Here is a 26,625-nt window from a genome sequence, read left to right on the forward strand (position 1 = left end):
GTTCATCCCACACCCACATAAAGTTACTATAATTTTATTTATTAAATACATATTTTTTTTAGTTCAAATTTGGGAAAATGTGTTTCTTAAACAATGTTCATTGTTTATTACAGATGTTCCGAAAGCTACATAAAATATACAGAGTTCTATGTAGTGTTATCTGAAATAATCAAGTTAGAATTTTGAATTTTTTTTTCTCAAAAACTGGGTTCGAACGCTCAAAAAAAACTGCAGATTCGTGTTCAGCACCATCGAAAATAGGGGGGTAGACAAAATTTTGTGAAGATTGGAGGTGGTGCCACTAAAGTAAATAATTACCGTGCTTTTTAGTGAGGTTTCTCATAAAATATCTGCTAATTTGAAGGAGACAGAGGAGTTCTTGAGACAGATTACATATCACCCTGTATAGTGGGCCAACAGTTTCTAACCCCTTACCGAAATTCGGTACCACGTGATTCGACGCTTAAAGTTCACACGGCGTGGACGAGGAGCAGACGAAATGGTCCAGCTATTGATCGTCCGCAAGCTCCAACCAGGAACAAGCGCGGGGTTGTCGGAGTCGGCCGACGGCGTACTCACACTTCACCCAACGTGGTTGACTCCTGCAGAACAGCGCGAGCCATGGAGGGCGACAGCAAGCCCGACGATGAGATTACCCTCAAGCCCAAGATGACCCTGCTGAATGGGATCACCGTTATCGTGGGCAGTATCATTGGTTCCGGTATATTTGTTTCACCCTCGGGAGTTCTGAAGAACACCGGCAGTGTTAACGTGTCCCTTATAGTATGGACGTTGTCTGGGGTGTTTTCTATGGTGAGTAACTTTTTGAAATCAGTTAAACATATAGTTATTTTACAAACGTCTAAATTATTTAACCGAAACTTTGCAATTATTATTGCGTGTCAGTGTCAATAATAATTAATTTAGCTAATAGCAAATTTGAATAAAATGCGGATTGATTAAATAAAACTGCAAATAACTGCACGTGTCAATCGTACATAAAAATTATTATAATTATCTAGCTCCTTAATTGTAGTCTAGTTATCTTAAGTAAGTTGAATAATACTTACAAAAAACCTATGGTATAATTTGGAAAAAAAACTATAACTAATTTTGACTTTTACTATGCAAAAATTGTTCATGATGCAACAGTTTAAAATGTGGTGTACCTCTCACTGCATTTCTGGCTACTCTTTGTTCCACTTGATATTTATGTCAAGAATCCGCATATTCAGTCTACGTATAAAAAAAAGAAATTAGAGCAAATTTATAATGTATTTCCGTTTATTATTTTTTACATCATTCAAAGATATTATTTACAGAATCTATCTCTCAAGTCAATGGTTCAATTTAATTCTAATGTTATCAGAAAAAAAATTAATAATCAATGACTTTAATTTCTCTAGTAAGATATAGACTTTTATTAACAATTGCATATATCCATCTAAAAATTTGAATTAAGTACATGGGCATAGGTAATAATTAGTCAGTTCATTATTTTTTTTATCAACAGTAAAAATATTGGAATGTTACACTTGATGTAATTTCAAATTGCGGATGTATCTCCTTATATATACAGGGTGTTTTCTAAAACCATGTGATATTCCATCAATAATTTCTATGGCAATGTTTTTTGGATTTTTGATGAATTTTGATTTAAACAAAATATTAACTTGAAAATAGCTCACTTTTTAAATTAAATTCTCATGTATCTCCGTCACTGATTAACACATTTCTAAATCAAAGAATTTTTGTATTTGATTATATAAATTATTAGTTGCAGCAAACCAAAGAGATATATGAACGAATGTGACTTTTTTTTAAATCTCAACTACCTCGATCTCGAAAATCAGTAACTACATCCTTGCTTCATTAAGATTTTTTGGTCTAAGAAAATCCAAGGAACAACTTCTTGAAGTTATAATATGGACTTAGAAAACACCCTGTATATTTAACTTAAAAATAATTTTGTTTTTTTTCCGTGGTCTAATTCATCATAACTAAAATAAATAGACATTTTTTCCTTACAAGTTGGTTTGTTTTCCTTAGCGTGAATATTTATTGCATGTGGTATTACCATAACTAAAGTGATTCACTTTTTACGCATTTGTTACATAATTGTGTTAGAAATACTTACAGTTCCGTATCTTTTTTTATATTGATAATTCTTCACGACATAATTTTGGCGTGCCGCAAAATTTGCCACTGATTGATATAGTATTTGCACTTATGAACGAAAATGTAAATATTCATATTATGTTAATTCAACAATAATGGAAGTTTTGTAATTATAATATTTGTGAAAAAGTCATAAGGAAGTGATTTAATCTTTAATTAACAATAACAAATATAAGCACTGCTGACAGATATCAGCAATGATGCAATGTAAATTGCAAAGTACTAGGAAAACAGCACGCGGGATCATTTTGGACAAAGTGCACACATGATGGCTTGACAGCCTGTTTCCCATGGCCATGCATGATGATGACATTGTCATGACTTTTGAAACTAAGAGTAGGTACATCATTGATTATCTCTTGATTATACCGAAAGTTTCAATAAAGTAGGTAACTGCCTTCAAACATTTTTTAATTGAAATAAACTATACTTGCGCACACTTAGGTACATGTATTGGAATATAAATGGTGTAAATAAATAAAAAAACAGTAACTAATATATTATATTGTTCATATATGAATTTCCGTTTTGGTTAGGGTTGTTTGCATCGTTTGGTTAATGAGTTTGTTACGTTTTGTAAAAATGTACGTGTTACCTAGAAAAAAAAAGATTAAAAATCAGATTTCATTATGAAATTTGGAAAAAAAACTTATGTGTTTCAAATGTCAAAGGTAGGATATATCATAACTTCCCATTTATTTCAAAATAGCAGTTCATTTTTATAAAATTCAATAAGGTGCCATTTTACCATTTCTGAATATTATTTTCTTTAAAAGAACTCCAAAATGTAATAAATAATTAAATGATCACCATAGCTATCCTAAAACGGATGATTACTATTTAAAATGTTTAAGTATGTAAAATTAGGATGAAGCATGCATTTTTTATTGGTCGTAATTATGTCACGAGCATCATTCTAATAAGAATAAACGTCTTTCCCTATTAGGTTCCGCAGTTATTTTGTGAAAATAATATTTAGTAAATTTGAAATGGCATGATAAATTTATGATGAAGACCACAATTTTAAAACTGGTACATCCTTGAAGAGGAAATTTCGGCGATTCCCTAAATGTTTAAACATGTACTCGAAAAATCAAATTTCTATATGTATGGTATTTAAAATCTGTACAGCATAATCATCCATCTCTTATTATGTACCTTGTTGATAATACATATATACATACTTATTATAGTTTTTGTAGAATGTTTAAACAGTCTTTCTTATTTCTCCTGCAGTGTAACTTAACAAGTGATGAATTGCCAGGTCTAACTTTGTTCCATTGCACGAGAAACGTTAGTACAGTTTCCTCCCTGACACTGAAACAAAATACTTACGATTTTCTTGATTATATCATTTTTCAACAAAATTTCTCTTAATTTTAACGCACTTGCGTCATCTATTCTTCAATGACTTTAATGTATTGTAGAAAAAAAAAGACATTGAAATAGGCATTACTAGCATCGTTTCCTCAAATTTCGGAATAAAAAGAAGTCAGACAAAGTCAAATAAAGACTTCAATTGTATCGCGGGTGGTGTTCATTCATAGTAGAGAAATTACAGTTGCGGAGCGTGGATTGGATTTTAGTTGCTTTGTGAATTGGTGCATTGTATTGAGAATGAGACTCTGGTGATCCAAATCAAGTAAGGCACATAAGTAGAAAAACTTCTCATTATCGAGACCTCAGCAATTATTTCCATTACGGCTTGGTAGACATTTTTCTATATCCCCTCGTAATATACTTTATTTACTTTTGGAATATAATACTAAAGCAGTAGCAGTGTTGTGACGTTTGTAATCCATTTTACGCTGTCCTTCTCTTGATTAGTACTGACAAATAAGTATAGTTTTATAATTAGTTATGGTTTTTGGACAGTAATTTTCAGAAGTTTTGTCGTTAATATGGTACTCAGAATGAAGTCTATTTATAGTTGAATGTTTGATAGAGGATATGTAATTAAATAAATGTCAGGCAATATGATTTATTTTTTAGCGATTTTTGGATATGTCCCAAAATTTTCAATTAGAAATATTTGCGAAAAAAATTGATGTCTAAAATTTCAAAACTCAACCTTTTTCGAAAAATGGGGTGTTCCAGCTTAGCCAAGTTGTTTATTTATTCCGGATAAATATTCATTTGCAAGGATTAAACTTTATGTTGTGATAAGATACGGCAGATATCTGATAGGTATGAATTTCAGTAGGCTGCAGGAAAAATAAGTGCAACAAATTAAAATACCAATAACTGACTTGTTTTAAATAAAAAACCGTAGAAGGAATTCAAATTTTCTTTGTTTTTTTTTTCGTTAGTTTGGGCTTCCTAAAGTCGGTACATTTAAAAAGATAAATTGATGAAGTTTAACTATCTCATATTTAATTTTTCTTAATTTTGTAAGTCAGTAAAATATTTTAAGGGAGAACGAACACTATGTCAAGAAAACACTTCACATTTTATAGTGACCCTGGATACAGTTTTCGATTTTCTTTTTATCTACATTTACCTTTACTATTAACATGAATAAAATCGATAATGAAATATTTAAATATTTATTATGGTGGTATGAAATAATTTGTTAGCTAACGCGATGTATATTGTAAAAATGGAGTGGGTCATTATGGTTACTTTCTGTAAATATTAACAACATTATTGATCAATAAATTATAACTTAAACCACACCTACAATAACAATTTTTTTAGAAATTTTGATTTTTTATATGTAGATCTTTTAAACTGAGGAATGAAAAATTATAATTATATTATAATTTTTTTATTATAAGGTAGCTGTGTCATGTCTTTTTAAATAATTATGGTAAAATCAAATATTTTTAGTTCTGTAGACGTCCTTTATTATTAGTTAGGCATAGTGCTATAACTTGAGGATGTCCTTGGTTTTTGAAAAAAGGCACTAAAACCACTGTTTTTCGAGGTAAACAATATGAATCACTGGCGGATATGTATCTTTTTTTTGAGAAAAAAGCAATATTTCACTTTATTTTGAAGTTTAAAAAGGAGTTTCATTGAGTTGAATAAATTTAAAATATCTCTAAAATTAATCGTATCACAAAAATGACTGAGAATTTAATTTTCTGTTCGAAATACAATTAAAAATTATGTATGAATTATCAAATCCAAAAAAAATTACGTAGAAATTATATTTTTTTTAGGCGCTCTTCATATATTCATTAATTTATATAGGAGTTGTTTTTTGATGGTCACAATATATTTAAAATTGTATTTCAAATAGAGCATCGATACAGGTGTTAGAAGTTTGACTGCTTTAATTTTAACAGACGATAGAATACATTAAAATAAACAAAAAAACCTTATATGAAATGTGTCCTAAACTTAACCATTTCCGAGAAAAAAATTATCAAAATCTCCAAATTGATGTACAAAAGTTGGATTAATTAATAATATAAAATACAATGCTTATCACGTTTTTGAATTTGTGCATCGAAAATGGTGGTAGACATTTTGAGCATATGTTGTAGTTTGTTTTGTACTTGTGCGTTTAAAAATTACTGAATTTTGCTCTTTGGTAAGCACCTAAATTATTTTTAATACATATGATTATTTGGACGGCGTGAATCTTTGGGTACTTTAATTACATATTTTTCAAATACATAATTTGATTAAAAGTTAATTTCCTGTTTTAAGAGATTCATAATTACTAAAATTCGAAATAAAATTTAAGTACAACAGTATCTTCGTACTATAAAATCGATATATTTTATTTTATATATTTAAAAATTGGAAAACAATTATCTTGAAATTTACTAAATGTTTTACGATAATAGTTGTTTACATTTTTTCCGTAGGACAAGTCCGTCGCGTGCACACGTGGTGTGCATCAACAGGTTAAGCACTGTGATCGTTGTGATGAAACTCCTCAATAATAATACTCGCTCTATTTTGAAAACTGTTAGTCTTACGCCCCTGTAATATGCAATTTTTTTGTTCATTTATGATTACTCTATCTCATCCTGAAGTAATGGCAGTGAAACTTCTTTCACCCTGTATATTTTGTTAGAGCTAATTTAGATTTACGTAATTGTGTGAAGCTTACTTTAAATAAAAGCAAATAATGATAAGGTATGTGATACAAATAAGGCCCGGCACCTAATAAGGTGGATTTTGTAATTCCCACTAAACGACTATTACAATAAGAACATATATTTTTTCGTATGCACACAAAAGTAGTTATGATATGTAAGCAATAATATTCTTCTATGTAATATGTTGTTATTTAGAACAGCATTTTTATTATATTTTAAAATTACAAATATTGAAATAAAATGTATACTACCCTCATAAGGTTCACCTTTTATTTCCTACCAGGACAAAATGTACTTTACTTAGCGGATTCTGATTGTCCTGAAGATTTGAAGATTGTCTGTAAATTTTAATATCCTGGTTTTGGATAGCTAAACGGTTCAGTTGACGACATAGCCCCACGTTGAACACCTTGTCACAGATTTTGCTCGGTCGACTAGCTTGCAGGAGGGCTGACCTAATATCATTTTCCCTTAGCATGTCATAGACCCTCATAATGTTTCCGGAACGAGTTTTTTTTGTCTGGGACCCTTTTCATCTACGGTGTTGGAACGTTAGTCACTCTCTCGCTGATGATGGCGTTTCCCCTTTAACGATAACCACGAGAGCCGAAGAACATGCGGAGTTGATCGCTCTTTCTCCATTGTGAGTTCTAGTGTTGCTTTGTGTCGATGCTCCACGCTCTAATTGTTGTGGTTTGGCCTAGACGCACTTTAGACACTTGTACTTGATTTTAATAAAAGTTTGTATTATTTGAATGTTTTGTGTAATGGGTTTTCAACTGAATCCTGTATATCATTGGCAGGTCTACTACACTAGTGTTTGAAAATCACTGTATTTGCACTGACTAAAAGCACTTGAGTTTGATAGTGTACGGCCTCCTTAGAGTGCCGGTACGTTAAGTTTTAGAAACTTTATAACAATTGCAGCTTAAGAGCTGTATATGACTGGCAGCGTGAAAGCTGTGTATGTGAGCGTTGCGCTCAGTTTAATAATTTTTAGGAAAATTATAAATCGAAATGCGGTTTAAACATTCATGAGCTTAATTGAACTATTCGACAGTGATGAATCCTTGAGATTCGGGCTAAGTACACACTCTAGTCAAGTATCCGTGCCTTGGTTAATAAACTGCGGGAAACCTAGGTTGGTATTCACACACTGGTTGGGTGGATTCCGCTAGTCGCCCTGATGTATGGTCCGTTTTAGTTTCAGAAATGTTGGATCCAGAAAAACTGCGTCGTCGAATATGACCGCCTTCGAGGGGTTGAAGGTCTAAAACTGATGTAGGTTAATATCGACCCCAAGGTCATTTACGGGTGTAAGTTTGAAGTCCCTATGATGATGTTAATTTCTCCACTTTTTGGAAAGTGGACATATGTTGTCATCGTCGTTCGAGGAAATGGAGGCAATCGTCTCATGGCTTGGCGGTTAAATTTTCGGAACATCGGTAATTTTTCGAAATATCGGTGAAATTTAATGCCTTTACACAGTTGGAGAAACACAGCGCTCGATCGCATGTATGGCAGCATCATTGTGGGTGGTTCTACGATGATTCTGACGACAATGGCGACGTCTGCGAAGCTTTGTGAAAAATATTAGAAAGATCGGTGAAAAATTGAGGGGGAACTGCGCTCTATGGGCTTCTTTTGTAGAATTTTTGCGATTATCTGAAACGTAGGCGATTTTTGAATCGTAATTGGATAAATTATTTCAAAAACAATATTCTATTTATTAGCTCTCCTCTGTGTTAACTCTTTACTAAAGGTAGTAAGCTAATTCAAATAAAAAATGTATTAAAGAAAATCTTATCAAATGAAGTCAAAGGATGTCCTTCGGAACCAGAATCTAGTAATTCAAAAGAAATCTAAACTCGCAGACAAGAATGCTAACTGCAACTGCACTGTGGGCCACATGCCCCAACTAATATTGGATTACACCACACTAATACTCTAAATAGTTAGTAACAAACTAAACTTTAGTATTGTCACTAGTCAGCAGTGATTTTCTCGAAAACGGTTAGTTGTATGAAAAAAATGGAAAGAGCTAAAATTCAAGATCATTAGATGGTGTATAAATTTTAAAATTTTTCACGGTAAATAGTTAATAAAATTTGAAAATATGGTGTGTATTTAACGCTTCATTGGCCAATATCTCGGAAAAGGTTGTCCTGAAAGATTTTGACCAAGTATACCTTTTTTTGCTTAAAATTGATAGGGGAATAAGCGCACTAATACGAAACGTCAATGTACAGGGTACAATTTAATTCAAGCGTACCCTTATAGGTGGCGCCCTCTACAAGCAGCGTCAAAACCAATGACATATTCAAATTAAGCATCCTAAAAAACCCTCGAGCCCCAAGTTTTGTCAACATTCAAATTTGTTTGGACATTATTACTAAAAAATCAAAAAAAAAATTAACGTTTTGTATGTCGAAAATTAAGCATTTGCGGACCCACGTTTATAGGAAAAAAAGTCTTATTTTGACTTTAAAAATACGCCCCTAAATTCTTTGTGCTGAATTTTAAACCACCCTGTATAAATATATCTATTCAGTTGTATTTTTAGTTAATTAGTTAACGGTAATTGGATAAGTGAAATAATGGTATTATTTTCTATTCAGTTGTATTTTTAGTTAATTAGTTAACGGTAATTGGATAAGTGAAATAATGGCATAGATAATTTATTTACATATTACCTAGTTATAAATATGTAAGTTGTTTAACTTTTCTATATTTCATTAAAATTTGTATACAAATCGCTGCCAACGAAGTCAGACGCAATCCCAATATGTTGTTTCAAACTCGAAGATCTATCAGAAAACGTGTAAAGTGTATTAGTGTCAACGGTGGATTCTTCGAACAATTACTTTAAATCACAATTACATATTTTATTTGTCTTATTGTTAATTGTTGTAATAACACGAAGAAACACTTGGTTTGTTTCGCTTTTAATTTCTTGTATTATCAAAACATAGTGTTCGTTAAATCAATTTTTCTCGAAAACGGATCGAGATACCGAAATGAAACAAGAGTACATAATTAATGGAAAAATGATAGTTCTTTCAGATTTTGAATCAAGTTTCATGTTAGACATACAGAGTAAAAAGTTATTAACTAAATTTTAGGTAAAATTAGTCGTAAGTGGCGCCCTCTATGAGCAATCTTATTCGTCGCCTAAAAAATATAGTTTCACAAATTTTCAAGTTCCTAACCTACATATTTTCAGAATTATTGCAAAAAAACGATTTAAAATTTTAACTTTCAACACCCTGTATTTCCGAAACTATTAACTTTCGGATAAAGCATGTTTGCGCCAATGGTCACCATTTCACGTGTAGTATCTTCAGCTTTCGATTTTCCCATTGTTAATGAATCACCCTGTATATTTAGACAGGTGACATTTGCTATAAAAATACTTAATCTGTATATACCTACTTCTGCTATCTACAGATGTATTAAACAATCTTTGTCTTTTAAATTTTATTATTTATCTTTGAGTCCATAATTTCCGATGTACCGCTTCCTTAGGTTAGAAGTGGCTTAGGTAAAATGCCTATGTGTATCTCGTGTGAAAATGAATTCTTTTTCACTATTACATACCTTGCTTTCAGATGAGATCAACGATATTTATATTTCTATTTAATTTAGGCAATTTCGTTCTTAATTTCAAATCAATATATAATAGGCATTAGGGATTTATTTATTTTGTAAAGAAAATGATAAGAAATACTTGCATTATTTTCTTAAAATATTTCCTAAGGGTTCTACGATACTTTAAAGATGAAGTGTACAATACTACTTTTATTCAGTTACTCAGGAATAACTGCACTATTTTCAAACAAAAACTTATCGTCTTATGAATTTGTTTCATAAAATATTCAAGAATAAAGGTATTAAAATTTATGTCACCAAATTATCATATCTTACGGGGCTAAAATATATCCAAAATTAGAGCAAGCAATTGGTTTTCAATCACTGTTTCTTATGATGATTCTCCTAACTTGTTTCGTTTTACAAAAACATTTCCAAAGACAAAAGTTTTGGTTTGTAACAATTCACCTAAATTTGTAAAAGAAGATTGTTTTTTTAAACACTCTTCTTATTTATCTTGATGGGAAGAATCACTCCTTAAAGTTTTCAACAAGGTTGTTGTTATATTCGGTGTATCATATTTATTTTGAAATTGGTCAGGATAATATTGAATGCTGTCGTAAGTCATTAAAAATAAAATCATCAGATTTAAAATTTGATAAGAAAATAAACTAAGAATGTTGCAATCTGGAAACTCTTTTGTGTCTACCTGTATCTACTATCTTCTGTTATTGAATTACCTTTCGGCAGTTTCTGTTGTCTGATAAATGAGACATACCTTAAAATATATTAGATACAGCTAATTCGTTGATTCATATCTTTCTATCTAATTTTTGAGTTTCCTCCAAACATTGCTAGACTTTGCTGCAACTTTTCAGATCTTCAAGGATGCGTTTTATGAACAAAAGGTATAAGTGTCTCCACACAACGGAGTGAAAGTAAAAGTAAAAGTCAAACACGACCACTCTATTGATCTGCGTCTTGCAGTCTAACGTCCGTGAAATGGTTTTAAAATATTTTTATTGAGAGTTAAAAAAATAACAAGAAACCCCTCGGTGGCATAAATTTTACATTCACTTTACATGTTAATATTACCTTTTTATTTGAAAATGATTAGGTACCTACTTGAAAATATAACATACCCTTCATACTTTTTTGAAATGTTTGCTACAAAAGATCTTTCTTATTAAATAATAAGATTGCTGAAACAGTTGAGCAACTATTTATTGTTCTTAAAAGTTCCTGTTTGTTTGTTTTTCTTAGGTAAACGTTGAATCTAGTTTAAATAAATCGTGTGCTTTACCATCCTTCATTTCATTCTAATACAATACAGTGTTAAGCGTTAAACCTCCCCCACTTCTTTATTTGAAGAAAAAAATAACACTCGAATTTCTTCCTAAAGCCCCTTTTTATCTTTAGCGTTAGCGTCTTCTTCGTGGTGTAGTTAGTTAATATAAAATGTGGTACAAATATTCTTTTTTTTTTTAATTTTTTTGGAAAATAATATCGCATAAATCTTAATAACTCACAGCAGAAATACGAAAATATACTCACATATGCCTTGAATCTTCGATAATCTTATTAAAAGGAGTTGGTAGTATTGAGATCTGTGTCCTAAATGTCACTTTTTGAACAAAAAAAATATTATTAAGTAATTGTTATTCCAATTTTTTCAATTGTGTCTAAATTAAATAAATATATAGGATGTTCTAGAAGCAAGTGCAAAAGTTAGAGAATATGAAGATTTTTCCTATGGATCATGGTCTATCGACTTTTGTTTTTGAAGTAGGTATAGGGCGTCAAATATGATTTTTTAAAATTAAATTTAAGTCGCATCGTATCCAGAAAACAATGCATTGGACTGAGATTTGATACAAATAAGTTTTTGAGCTTATACACTTAATAGTGTTAACTTTTGACGTTAGGTGCTATCTCTCTCATTAACGTTTTATGCCTTGAATTAAAATGGTAAATTTAATTTTGTACAAAAAAGTTGAAAATATATGAAAAAGTTGTAGGTTTTGAAATAAATGATTCTTGTATGTCTGTAGCATTTTAAAGAAGCAAAATTATGCAAAGGTAACTTTATCTAAATTGGATTACTTTCATCCAAAGAAACTACCCTTTAAGTATCGCCATTCGTTTCTGGATACCCTGTATATTAGAAAATAGAAGGTGATTGACTTTGAGACAGTCAATTGACTATTAAACGATTTTAATTAGAATACCTTTTTTATGTACAATCAAATTATACATTGTAATACAGTACATACACTGGCAAAAACCTAACCTCAACAAAGTTATGTCCTAAAATGTTACTGGGAGATATAGCAGCAACTAGCTGATGGCTTAAAAATTTATTTATACTAAATTTCAATGAAATCTCTTTGGAAAAGATGTGGCTAAAATTTAATTCCAAACAAATGAAGATGTTAGGCCCATGGTCCACAGAAATAGTACCATCTAATTTTTTTTCGTGTTCTATCACCCTCTAAATTTTTTGTACTCCTTGAAAAGATCATTTTAACGCCTTATGAATGAGGTACCTACACTTAACTGCCTGATATTTATTGTATTATTACTTGCTGCTGATGATAACTATTAAATGTATTAAAAAAGTGAAATGATATAGTGGCGCTTATGTTTTATTTGCATGTTTCATTTTTTGGAATTTTTGTTTTCGCAAAAATAGTTTGAGAAAACATCACATCACATCGTGTTTTATTTAATTAATTTCTAGATTTTTTTTTACAGGCGATAAAATACTCAAATAGCTGTAATATAAACAACTAACGATAATATCTACCTTATTTATAACACCTACGTGTAGCTAGGAGGGAGAGCTGGGCTGTGCACGGTCCACCCTAGAAAGCCCGGTGCCCACCCCAGAAAAAAATCTAATATTCATCAATATCATCTTTGTTATATCCATAAGTCGGTGACTGCGTGACTTTTTTTTTAAATCAAATCAAAATGAGTTCAAATTTTATATAGGCTAGTCGCTGATTGCTGGAGTTTTTTTTATGCCCTTTTTTAGGCCCTATAGCTGTGAGCCCACCCCAAGCAAAAATTGTAGCTACGTCCATGTTTCTAACACTGGCACGCAAAATAAAAAAAGTGGTCTATACCTTTGATTTGACCCTATAGTCTTTATGTATTTTGACGTGCTGAATACGAATCTGAGGCCCGTTTGGCTTAAATATCCCTAAAATTTTGAGTAAATGGCAAAAAATAGTGAAAAAGCGCCGAAAATCACGTTAGTGAGCGCAAAAAACTTCGAAAAAATTTGTCCTGAAGTTGATCAAGTTTTTTTTTATGTATTTTGGTGTGCTGAATTCAATTCTGAAGTGTTTTAAGCTACAACTCCCTAAATTTGGCAAAAATCACAAAATATTAGCGAAAAATCGCCAAAAATCACGTTAATGGACATAAAAGAATGCGAAAACAAATTTTTCTGACTTTGATGAAATGTGTTTCTTATGTATTTTGAGACACTGAATTCGAGTCTGAAGTCTATTAGCTGTATCCCTCCATAAGTTTGCAAAAAAACGCAAAAAAATAGTTGAAAATTGTAAGAAATCATATTATTGAGAGTGAAAAAAATGCAGAAAGCGGTTTTATAGATTGGATTAAGTGTTCTTCTCATAAATTTTGTCGAGTCGAATTTGAATCTAAAGTCAATTGAGCCTGATCAAAAATCGCAAAATATCGCAAAAACATGAAAATCGTGACTCCCAAAAAATCTTGAATAAATATCATGGATATGAATTACTTCCAAATAAATTCGACTCGAACCAGGTTTTCTTTGATCAAATTTGATCTTTTGATCAAAATAATTGGTCGCGGCGAAGCAAATGAACATCAGGTCTTGACTAGGGCTTAAAAGCGGGCTAGCTCCCAGAGAACCTAGCCCGAGAACAACAAGGGCATGTCAAACATTCCTAACTAACGCTAAGGAAGTGCAAGGTAACGGACGGAGAAAGGTACATAAGCCACGGCACAACCCGAATAACTTCAACGTACTTTAAATATCAGTACGGGCCATGAAAATCTTAAAATCAATAATATATGAAACCGTTGTCATATCAACAAGGTATTGTATTTTTTTCGCAAGGAAGATTAATATTTACCAATTCATCTTTATTAATGGGTTGCATTAAATAAGTTGATATACCTACGTGAGCCATAAAGCTCATTTCAAAGATCCTATTTGAACAAACGATGAAAGATAAATTCGAGTATATATTTCGTAAAATACAAAACCCATATTTTATTCCCAACAGGGTGAATTTGACTTGAAAGGGGTTGAATTTGGTTGGAGTGCAAAACCTATATTAACAATAATATGTTTCAGTGTTGGCGGAAAATTTTAAACTAAAATTAACTTGTAGACTTTGAGTTAAACGATTACTTTTGAAGTGGTACTAATTGTAATTGCAATTGTAATTGTAATAACGTCGTTTACTTGAAGCTGTACATAGATTTTGCTCGAATTTAGCTTCCTCTTACAACTGCTTCCGTAGATTATCATTTCCTTTTTTACCACTGACCTCGAGACGCAGGCATTTAGTCGTAATTTGCTTATTGCTAGAAAAACACCAATTATCATCATTAAATTGAATTCGAAAATAATGGCGGTTGTGCAGTGAAAAGCCTCGATGGCATTTGTCCTGGAATTGCGGTAATTTTCAACGGACGGATGTTTAAAGTAACCGGTGTTTTACATTCCGTGTCATTGCTGAGACCATGCCGTGCTGGTGTTGCATCATCTTTTTTCCACCATAGGTAGTATTATCCAGGATATTCTATTCAAGGAGAAACCGTAAATCTAAATTTGTAGCAGCTGGAAATTTAGGAATTTTTAAACCGCAACTTGAGATAAAGTTATAAAAAGGTTGTTCTCGTTATAGTAATTATAGAAACGCTTATTGATTATTTAACAATATAAAAAATTTACAAGTTAGGGCAAATAATGTATGAAATATTTTTATGAAAGATGATTTTAAAAAATTATATAACTCTTTTGAACTTGTGTATAAATGTTTAAATAGAACGTTAATCTTGCAATTAACAAAAATATTATTTTTAAAGAATCTAAAAACAAAATTAAATTGAATTAATAAGTAAACTTCAGCAGTTCCTAAAGTCGAAGAATGAATTAAAGAAGAAACATGGGTAAGAGCAGCGAAAGTTAAACAATTATTTTTTGTGATACTTAGATATACAGGGTGTCTCAAAAATACCCGACCTCTCCGATAACTCTTCAGGTGAAATCCTATCAAAAAAAGTTTAAGTGAAAACTTAAAAATTTCAAATAGAAACCCATATGTTTTATTTTATAAATCGGTAGAGCGTAAAATTTTATGGCTGAATATAGAATCAAAAATATTTTCTTGAATATCCTTAAAGGTCATATCAAAGTCTCATTTGTTTTTGCTCAATAATTCAATGGGATCGAACGTATTCTTCGTAAAGCTGCTTTGATAGATCAAAACATTATTAGATATGCTGTCTAATTTTTATTAGCGGATTGGTCACTGTTAAACTGTAGATGGTCATCAATTCGAACATTTACTCTGAAAAATGTATGTACATCAAGAAGTCTAAACAGATTAGTCGGCGTTAACCTTTTTCTTCAATATTTTTTTCAACTTTCAACTATTATTATGTTCTTTAAACGAACATTTATTGGACTTAGACGTTAAAATTGGACGCTTTATTGATGTTGACATTAAAAATACAGATTTTAAAATTTTCAATTTGATTGATTTGACCAAGAACATAAGGTCAAGGGCAAATAAAAAGTCACCAACAAATTTGTCATTAAAAGTGCTACTGATATTTCTTGCAACATTTTTCTCTACAGTTAAAATCTGCCGAGTTATTAAGAAAAAATAAATTCGACCTTGAAATCATCATAAAATTTTACGCTCTATCGATTTAGAAAATAAAAAATTGGGGTTTCTATTTGAAATTTTTAAGTTGACCTTGATTTGACCTAAAAAATTGACGTCAAGGTAAAAGACAAAGTCACAGCTAAATTGTTTTTTGAAATCCTACAACTTTTTTCTTAAACTTTTTTTGATAGGATTTCAGCCTGAAGAGTTACCGGGGGGTTCGGGTCTTTCTGGGGCACCCGATATATTAACCACTAGTTTTATACGATATTTTTTATTACCATATTTAAAAGTACATTATGACCTTTTCCAACAGTAACAAATGCTGCTGTTGAAAAATTATCGCTGGTGTTTTATAAAATGATATTTCAGAGGACAATTGAATATATCTCTTTCATGCGCCATTTATTGATTGTTCTTACATAATTTCAAGTACAATGTCAACACGGTGACTAAGGTTTTTAAAAATATAGAACCACAGACAATATAGCTTAAAGATAAGCAATATTGTCTGTTATAGAAACAAGGGTTTTCAATTTACGTAATATTTTAATAATAATACAATATTTGTATATTTCTCTGTTAAATAGGGCATGATAATCTGTATTTTTGAACATTTCGACCCTTTTCGGGTAGGAATTTGAATCATTTTTTTAAATATATGTATTTACATATTAGGAATATCTTAAATTTTTGCCAGCGGTTAATCAAAATTATTAATATGTCTGTGTATCGAAACACATAAAAATATGTATTTATTTTGCTAAAATTTAAATTTTGAAAAAACGAAAAAGCAATACTAAGATATGGTACAAGTAACTGTGGACAGATGAAGAAAATATGTACATCTTGCTGTTTTTAAAATAATTATATTTTTCACAAAAATTATGTAAATAAATATTTAATTATTTAATTGAATTAAATTTTCAGAGTAGGACTTATTTATTTCGTCTGATAGCCAATTGTTTCTTTACAGGGCTTATCCAATTTTCTGTTTTTACTGTTTCAAAATTTGAAACCCATCATAATAACTATTTGTCATTGAAGAATTGAAGAATTTTAATAGACAAGCGTACAGTGTCTAATTTTTAATAAAAAATCGCTAATGATGTTTATAAAATTTTGAGAACATAAAATGATCACAGCATGCCCTGAATTTGTACGTGAATGACATGAATGAGTATTAAAAAATATTTGACTAAATTGTTAAACTATAAAAAAATTGTTCTACGGGTTTATAAACATGTGTTGAAAACTGAAATTTTAACTTAATATTCATATTGCTATGAGCATAATGTGCTAGATAAATACTAGTTGCTAGTAACCACTAATAATTTTTTTTAGCAGTATTTTTTTATCTCTTTTATAATAATTGGAGGTAAATCCATCGGATATTATATCATATTGAAATAATTAAAAATAGTTTTGTAGTTTACCAGAAAAATAAAATAGTTCCCTATTACAACTAATTTCAATTAATTTAATTCTTTTAAACCAAATTAAAACTACAGGAGCTAATATTAAAAAAAAGTATAATTAAAAAATAGTACGCTGAGATTAGAAGGGGTCTCTATAAAAAATATAAAGTCAGGTTCTGCATGATTTGATAATTGCATAAAGAAACAGAATACCGTAAAATTGGCAAAAAGTTCTGTTATTTTAATAGTTCCGTTATTTATAAAAATATATTTCAGTTGCAGAATACGATTCAAATTTGATATTGTTACCAACACAAATTTGTTCAGTCAATAAATTCTTATTTATTCTCATTTTTTTAAACAAATCCTTAAATAAAGGTATTGTAGTAACACAGCAAGTGATATAGGAATATTAAAGTTATAATAAATGTATAAACTTGATAAATAATCATAATGAATTAACGATCAAACGGCAGGGTATCCACGATTATTTATTTATCGGTTTGAAGTTGGAGCAACGTAACTAGCACACGGTAATTCACTCGGCTTAGATGTCGATTTGTTTGAATTTAGGCCAGGTCATACATTCCATGCAAGGGCTTTACGGGGCGGCAAAGCTTTTGTGAATATTGAGGTCTCAAAATATATCCGGTTAGTAGAAGTTCCCCTTTTACGGTGCGGGTTTTCTTCAACGTAATCGTTAGGGCTTATGGCTTATCGACACTAAAACAACCTTAACCTGTTTCGCCTAAATCAGATTCGGGAGTAATCAATTTTTATTCGAGAAATGGTTATAAAAGATAAAACTTAAATATTTTATAAATACTTCCAATTGGTGTTAGTTAAGGTTTAATATGTCTATGTTTCTAAAACGTTATCAATTAAAATTGTAACGCATAAACATTGCTCTTATATGTTACTCACATCAGAGGGTAGTCACGTGACCAGTAATTTTATTTGGAGCAGTAATTTTATTTCCTTCACGTATCTAGGCAATTACATTTCGGTAAACTTAAAAATTATTCAAACAATAAGGTCAAGACTACATTAAAACACAACATTCTGTTCCGCCGGCGATTGGTGTAATTTTCATTCAACCAATCAGCGACATTATCGCGAGCGTAACGTGTTGTCATTGTTCATTGTAAACAAATTATTAATATTAGTTACGCCAAAATTTAGGCAATTTTCGTTACCAGCACCAGCCCTGCAATGTTGGTTGCCTGAGCTCGGCGATCACGTGGCTTGTGAACATTTAGGAAGGTTCTGTATTAACTAGATATTTTATTTTATTTATATGGTTTATTTTAAAGTTCTTAAAATTGCTATTACAGCAGAACCAAATTTGATTAGTTTTTATCTCGGACTATCAGAAAATTTGTACTGAATATGGCCCTCAAATTCAGATAATTTAGAAAAGTACTGAAAAAAAAATATAATGTTCAATGTCTGAAATACGGGAATTAGTGTTGCAATTATTTTATTCGAAACTACTATTCTTTGACCTTTAAGGATTGTGCAAGAAAATATATAAATTATCTCTGTAAAAGTTGTCATTTTCCGACATTAATTCGGAAAATTTAAACAAAATGAGATAATAAAATAATTGAATTAAATGAAAGTATTCCAGCACTCTTTCAATTTTAAATTTGTATATAAAATTTGCAAATTAATAGATCTTTATATAAATTATAACGGAGGCATTTGGAGGTGTGTATAGACTGGTCCATTTTCGATGGGATTTCAGGGTATTCAGAGTTATATTTTTTAAATGGAAATCGTAGTTGACCATGGCCTAAAAGCATTAGAGATAGGTGGATAGGAACAAACAGACCGATCAGATGGCCTGCTAGGTTACCTGATTTGAGTTCGTTGGACTTTTTCCTTTGGGGTTTTCTAAAAGACATTATATTTAAAATTCATTTTAATAATATTTCAAATATACATTTAATGAATGCTACTCGAAGCGTTGCCAGAAGATGCGCGAGATGTGTACCATTTTTGAAAGTTTTTATTGATGTAGGTACTTACAACTATTTAATTTACGTTTAATATTGTAACTTGAGTTGAACTGGAATAAAAATTTGAAAATTCTGTCATTTCTTATCTGTAATATATTACTTTAAATAAATGCCATATTTTTACAGTAGATATGAGTTTTGTAAAAGTAAGAATTATAGTTTTGTATGTATTTTCATAGCCAGCCATATTAAAATATAAAAAATATTGGATTTATATATAAAACACCCCGTATCTATTGTGTTTGTAAAAATAACTATAGCATGTGATATATTGCTGAATAGCAAAAAAAATCTCCATTTTTTTAGGTCATGACCAGCTACGATTTTCATTTAAAAAAAAAATATTACTTTGGGTCATAACTCCGGAATCTTAAGACCTACTAAAAATCTGATATCGGCATTCAATTATACACCAAAGAATTAGCCTTGAGCACTTTTCACTTTAACTCTACCTTATTTAATAGCTGAGATACAGACATGTTCAAAAGTCTCACAATAACGAGAAACCTCCTGTAACTCATAAACAAATGAAGATAGCAAATTTCTGATTTGAAAGTGGAGTTTGCCATGAAAATCGAGCTCGAGAACGTGGTGTCAGATTTATCATATCTTTAATAGTTTCTGAGATACCCTGAAATCCCACCGAAAATGGACCAGACTGTACAGGGTGCTTCTTACAAATACAATTTTGTAAAAAAAATCAAGGAGGGCAGTTCGAAAATGATTTAAAAATACACTTCTGCACAGCACTGGAAACTGGTCCATTGCAAAACCTGACCTTGCGCAAGGTAAAGCATGCAGTCGGCAGGGCGGAAAAGTGTAATGGACAAAAAATTGAGATATTCAGGCCGAGTATGTATCCCATTTTATCATAATAACAGTTATGTTATTTCAGGGTTGTTCACGTTAACTGTTAAGATATAACGTGCATGTTATTGAGGAATTAAGACCATTTTTGGCAAATACTCGTATTGCAATTTTGTTGTTTTTTGAAGACGCTTCTGTGTCGACGATATTTTTAATAATAATTATGCAAAATTATTATAAACAAGTCAGTATTAGACCAAAACACATATAACTGACAGATGTCTTTTAGGTTATGAAACATGAAACAAATGCAAACTCGTAAATAACGGGTAAGTACCTACGACATAAAATAGTTTGTAACACGTTATCTTAAATTATAACAGAGTTTCTTAAAGGCAAGGAATTTGGTGTTGCTATAGTTTAACGTAGGTGTTATTTGTCTAATGAAAACGAACGCCTTGTTAAATTTCCATTTACTTGCCGGTTTTATAAACGCACATCGAAGGTAAGTTGTAAAATTTAAGTAACTTAGGTAGTATATACGTATATGTATACAGGGTAGGAAAGTACCGATGGGCTATCTGAAGTTACGTGAGAGCGATAAATTAAGCCATAGAAATCCATGCGATAGAGAAGGATGGCTATAATGAAGGCTTCTCTTTGTCACCGCCCGTTTCGCCCTTCCACAAATAAGATCCACTTCTTATTTGTGGAAGGGCGAAATGGGCGTTGACTATTAGACGCCTTCATTATAGCCATCCTTGTCTATCACATGGATTTCTATGGCTTACTTTACCGCTCTCACGTAGCTTCTGATAGACCATCGGTACTTTCCTACACTGTATACTACTATATAGTATATATACTGTATACGTACGTATATGTAAGTATTTACCTTAAAATTATTGTTAGGTTAAATCAAACGAAGAATGATCTAACAAGGAAACTACCCTAACCCGAACTCTCCGATTTCCCATATTTTTATATATGTTGTAGATTCGATTGTAGAACATAAAAAAATTAAATGACATATTTTTTTTATCGGCGGAAAAACATATTTAGGGGTGAAGTACATCCTCAAAGTTCACCCCCAAAACAGTTTTTTTTAAATATCTGGGGTTCTAATCAATACTTTGGAATGAAAAAAAAAAATGTAAATTGCTTCTTATAAAAAACCAAATGTTTCACATTAAATTCCGTGTTTGGAGGCTGTTGCCCTTATTTTTTTATTTCAGAAAAACTATATTTTTCAAACCTTTTTTATATATAAAAAAATCATATTAAAAAAAATTAAAAAATTATTTATGTAAACAAATTAACAGATCTCTTTTTAGGGGGTGAACAACCCTCTAGTGTGCTAAAATGTCTGTACGATTAGAATTAACATTGCAAAATAAAAAGTTTTTACCTTTTCTCTAATCATACGAATAATTTGTTCTATTAGCCGCAAAACATTAGGATGCAAACTACCCCTCATGTTCATCCCCAAAATATTTCTGACATCTCAATATTTTGAAATGAAATAAAATGGAAATTACTTCTTTTAAAAAAATAAAATGTTTCACAAGTGATTTCGTGTTTGGGGGTTGCAACCCTTGTTTTTTATTCCAGGAAAACTAAGTATATTTTCAAACATTTTTTATATATAAAAAATTCATATTGATTCAAAATATTAAAAATATGATTTATGTAAACAAATTGACAAAAATAATTTCTCATTTTAGGGGGCGAACAACCCCCTAGTAATCCCCTAGTGTGCGAAAAATGTCTTTACTTTTTCTCTAATCATACGAATAATTTTTTCTCTTGGTCTAAAACGGATTTAAACAGATGCAAACTACCCCTGATGTTCACCCCCAAAAACAGTATATCCGTGATATCTCGGATTCTAATAAATATTTTGGAATGAAACAAAATGGAAATTACTGAACCCGTTTATTGGGGGATGAACAGCAGGGGTAGTTGATGAACAGCAGGGGTAGTTTGCATCAGTTTAAATCCGTTTTAGACCAATAGAAAAAATTATTCGTATGATTAAAGAAAAAGTAAAGACATTTTTCGCACACTAGGGGATTACTAGGGGGTTGTTCGCCCCCTAAAATGAGAAATTATTTTTGTCAATTTGTTTACATAAATCATATTTTTAATATTTTGAATCAATATGAATTTTTTATATATAAAAAATGTTTGAAAATATACTTAGTTTTCCTGAAATAAAAAATAAGGGTTGCAACCCCCAAACACGAAATCACTTGTGAAACATTTTATTTTTTTAAAAGAAGTAATTTCCATTTTATTTCATTTCAAAATATTGAGATGTCACAGAAATATTTTGGGGGTGACCATGAGGGGTAGTTTGCATCCGTTTAAATCTGTTTGCGGCTAATAGAACAAATTATTCGTATGATTAGAGAAAAAGTAAAAACTTTTTATTTTGTAATGTTAATTCTAATCGTATAGACATTTTTCGCTCACTAGGGGGTTGTTCGAGAACTTAATTTTGCGAATTTGTTTACATAAGTTATATTTTTAATTTTTTTTTAACAAATATGAATTTTTTATATACAAAAAATGTTTGAAAAATATAGTAAAAATATAGCGGGATCCCGCTGTAAAGGCGAATTTACCGCAAATTTCCAGCTGAAAAACAAAGACTGTGGGATTGCAAACCCTAGTACTTATAATACGATGGCGTGATTAAAAAAAAATTTAAATGCATATTTAAGAAAAAAATAAAAATTCAAATAATTATTTAACCCCCTTTTCAGGCTGTTACTGACCGGCTGACGTCAGCCGGCTACGATATGAACAAAGCGCCCTAGATGCAATTTTGCCATATTTATATATTTTCGCTCATATAGACAACAAATAAACGGTTTGCTCACGTCAGCCAATAATAATTTAAAATGCTATAAATTAAACAATAATTTAGTCATTCAAGGCAAACACCAACAAAGATTCGTAGTTAATGTATGGGCTGGAATAATCGGTAACCAATTAATAGGCCCCTTTTTCTCACCGGATAGACTAAACGGTGCCCGATATTTGAATTTTTACAACACGATCTAAATCTACTACTAGAAAATGTGCCATTGCAAACAAGAGAGGAGATGTATTTCATGCTCTTCAGTCGTGAAGTTAGAAATTACCTCAACGCAACATTTGGTGATAGGTGGATTGAGCGAGGCGGACCACACTTATGGGCATCTAGGTCACCAGATCTTAACCCCCATGACTTTTTTTTTGTGGATTTACCTAAAAGAATTGGTGTATTCAACTCCGGTTTATACAAGAGAAGAGTTGATGGCAAGAATAGAACATCATTATAATGAAATTAAACAGAATCCACAAATACTATTTAGAGTGTAACAAAATAATCTTAAAAGAATAAGGAAGTGCATTGAACTAGATGGAGGACATATCGAGCATTTACTGAGTAACCTCATTTAATCCATATGTTTCATTCTTAATTTTTTCTGTTGCGTTGTGTCCCCGGTTGTGGCTATACACAAAATACAAAAATTTAATTATCTTGACAACCGTTCATTTTTTCATAAGTCATGAAGTATACCTTTTTTGTAGAAAAATAACAGGGATATCTGCCTGCGAGGGCGAAATATCAAATTTGACAGCTCTGTCAAAGTTGCGTAAATTTTAGAACATAATTTCGACCGTCCTTGTATAATAAAAAATATTTGATTCAATTTTAAATGTACAAAGATACATTTGAATGATTGCTTTGATCCCCCAAATTTCAAGTTAATCAAAATAACCCTTTAGAAATTATGGGCAATATTCATTTTTCAACTTCTTACTTTGAGTGACAATAACTCATCAACAATGGCACCTAGGTAAAAAGTTTATATGAAGTACTAGCACTCGTTTGACCTGCTCTATACAACCATTCATTTTTTTCCCGTAGTTACCGGACACCCTGTATAACGTAATGATATATTATTTTATAAAATTATGTATGTCGTAATCTTAGCGTACGCACTGGACTAAAGATCTTTATGACCTACTTTAGGGATATAATAGAACAACCACTTAGACTTCAAGAATTTCATCATTAAATTATTTCCCATTTTCATAGTTCAAAATTATTCAGAAATAATTTTTCACAGCAATTAAGACCAGATAATGGATACGACAAAACTTTTGAAATGAAATTTCATTTAGTAATTTTAAAACAACTTCCACTAAATATGGTTATTTAAATCATATTACAAGTGTCAATTTTAAAACTATTTAATTTAATTATTCTGTCAATATACAATCAAGAATAAATAAATATTATTTTGATATATGATTATCATATAAAATAACAGCATAAGTTAATAAATATTTTAAATTAAAATAATTTGCATTTAAATTTATTTACAATTCGACCAAAAGCCAACGTGAACTGATATACGAGGTGTGGCTATAAAATAATGACATTGATGCTACTACAGACGGTTTTATGAAAGGATGTTCTACTGTATTAACTTGATCAGTGTTACGCAATTTATAACCGATTCTATAGACAACAATTTACAAACTGATGTCATACAGGGTGTTACAAAATTCGCAGACACGGACTGTGGGATCATATTAAGCTAAATAATGTGATAAAAAAGTGTCTTTATGATTTTTCAATCAGACCAGTATATTTCGAGATATAGCAGTATCAAATTTACAAAAATAATAAAAATATATATTTCTAAATTTCAATTTTCAATCATTAGATAAACANCGTAGAGCGCAAATAATAGGTATCTACGTACAGCATAAAATAGCGGCCGTTTACGGCATGTTATTTACAAACGTTATTTCTAACATAACGTTTTAGCGTAAAATGGGATACATACTCGGCCTGAATATCTTTGCTAAGAAAGAAATGAATAATACTTTATAACACCCATTTTATATTAGCAAATTCTATTGCCTTTGCCGCTATTGTTATTATTAATTAATAAAATTAATTTGTGGTTTGAATTAATAAAATAATTTGACATGTCTGATGTTACAACAACTGTACAAAATTTTGTTTACCGACATGTAAACACATTTGGGCCCGTCGTACCCAGTTTCTACGAACTAACACAAATGTTATCTTGCTTCGCCATAACACAAATACTACACCATAACACAAATGTTGTCATGCTTTACCATAAATTAAAACGATATCCATCAACCCCGAGTTGCTATACACGTAAGTCATTTTTGACATATGGAAAAGTAATGTAACACCCACTAAAACCGGATTTCAGTATTCGGAATCGCCTGGGGCCATCTGGCGAGAGAGAGAGAGCAAATTGCATACAGCGCACAACACGAATGATGCTAGAGATTGCAGTAGGTCAGCGATGTCACGTTTTTAAATACTACAACTTCAATAATTTTTTTCTTGGAAACTATAAGGCTTTTCCAATTTTTTTTTTAAAGATATTGACTCCATTTTTCATAACGCATTCATTCTCAATTTTTTTCGAATAAGTTGTAAATCACCAGGAATAAAAATTTTATGTTTTTAGATTTGGGGCAAACAAATTGCTATTGCAATTTTTCAAAAATTCGTACCTTAAAACCGAAGTAAGCTTAATTAAGATTTGCAATTTTGAAGAATTTACAATTTCCAAATATGCGCATGCTCTATCTGATGAAAAAATTTTGTATAATGTCATTAATTTTAAGAGCAGATAGAGAAAAATGAGTACTTATTAGGGTTTGCAATCCCGCATTGCGCGTTACAGCATTCCAGCAATTTCCCGCATGTCAATGAGACCTGCGGAATTACCGCATTTGTGCGGTAATTCCCGCGCGGAAAATTTTTGAGTAGAACAAGTCCGTTTAGCGACATAGCGCGTGGCGCGAGCGAGCGCCCCGTTTGGTTTGCGTGCGCATCCCGTTCCCCTGTGACAGCATCGATCAATCATCGATCTTTGCATCATTCAAACAAATTCCTTGATTCGTTTGTTTATTTTCGAGAAAAAAAGTGTTTACAAAGTGAAATTTTATATGTAACTAATAGTTTTGTCTTCTTGTATGTTACTTTAATTATACTATACTGCCCTACTTCGGAAAAAGAACGTATATGCAGTTTTGTGACAAATTGAGAAAATTACATTTTTGAAATCTATATCGCATTATACATTACCCATCTATAAATATCAAAAATATTGTTTTTGTTTTAATTTAAAAATTTGTATATTTTAAATTTCTAATATTGTGTCACTTAGCAGACCTATGTGCATGTATTTCATTAAGAGGTACATAGATAAAATCATGCATGCATGTGACCGGCTTTCTTCTCTAGCAGAAGCGTTGAAATACGATGTTTTTAACAAATTAAATTCGTATGTATTACATGCGTTGTTTTAAATTAAACAACAATTATTTTCAACACAATATATTAAAAATTGTAAAATATCCTGTAAAAACATCCAAAATATCATGTATACGATATACATGTTCTGGTTCTTCTATTAATTTCTGTTGAAAATGTAGCACATACTGCACATAAGGCATTTTTACCTAGCAAAATCTTAAATTTATTAAGACAAAACAACATTTTCGACGCTGTTTTTATTGAAATTGCAATGTTTTCTAACATTCTTCAAATACATTAAAAAATATTTGTTTTTCGTTTGCCGTTACCGAAAAAGCTACATAATAAACT

At 30.8% G+C, this 26,625-nt stretch overlaps 1 protein-coding gene across 1 annotated transcript in view; it reads left to right on the forward strand.

Moving 5' to 3' along the window:
• The first annotated feature begins 541 nt into the window (after nt 1-541).
• Nucleotides 542-26,625, forward strand: part of LOC108906029 (Y+L amino acid transporter 2) — an 81,824-nt gene continuing 55,740 nt past the window's right edge. The window contains exon 1 of the mRNA XM_018709171.1: nt 542-813. Within this exon, the coding sequence (XP_018564687.1) occupies nt 622-813 (192 nt within the window). The 5' untranslated portion in view covers nt 542-621. The remainder of the gene's footprint in view (nt 814-26,625) is intronic.

Source organism: Anoplophora glabripennis, unplaced genomic scaffold (genome assembly GCF_000390285.2).
Source record: "Anoplophora glabripennis isolate ALB-LARVAE unplaced genomic scaffold, Agla_2.0 scaffold209, whole genome shotgun sequence".
In the NCBI taxonomy this organism is placed as follows: domain Eukaryota; kingdom Metazoa; phylum Arthropoda; class Insecta; order Coleoptera; family Cerambycidae; genus Anoplophora; species Anoplophora glabripennis.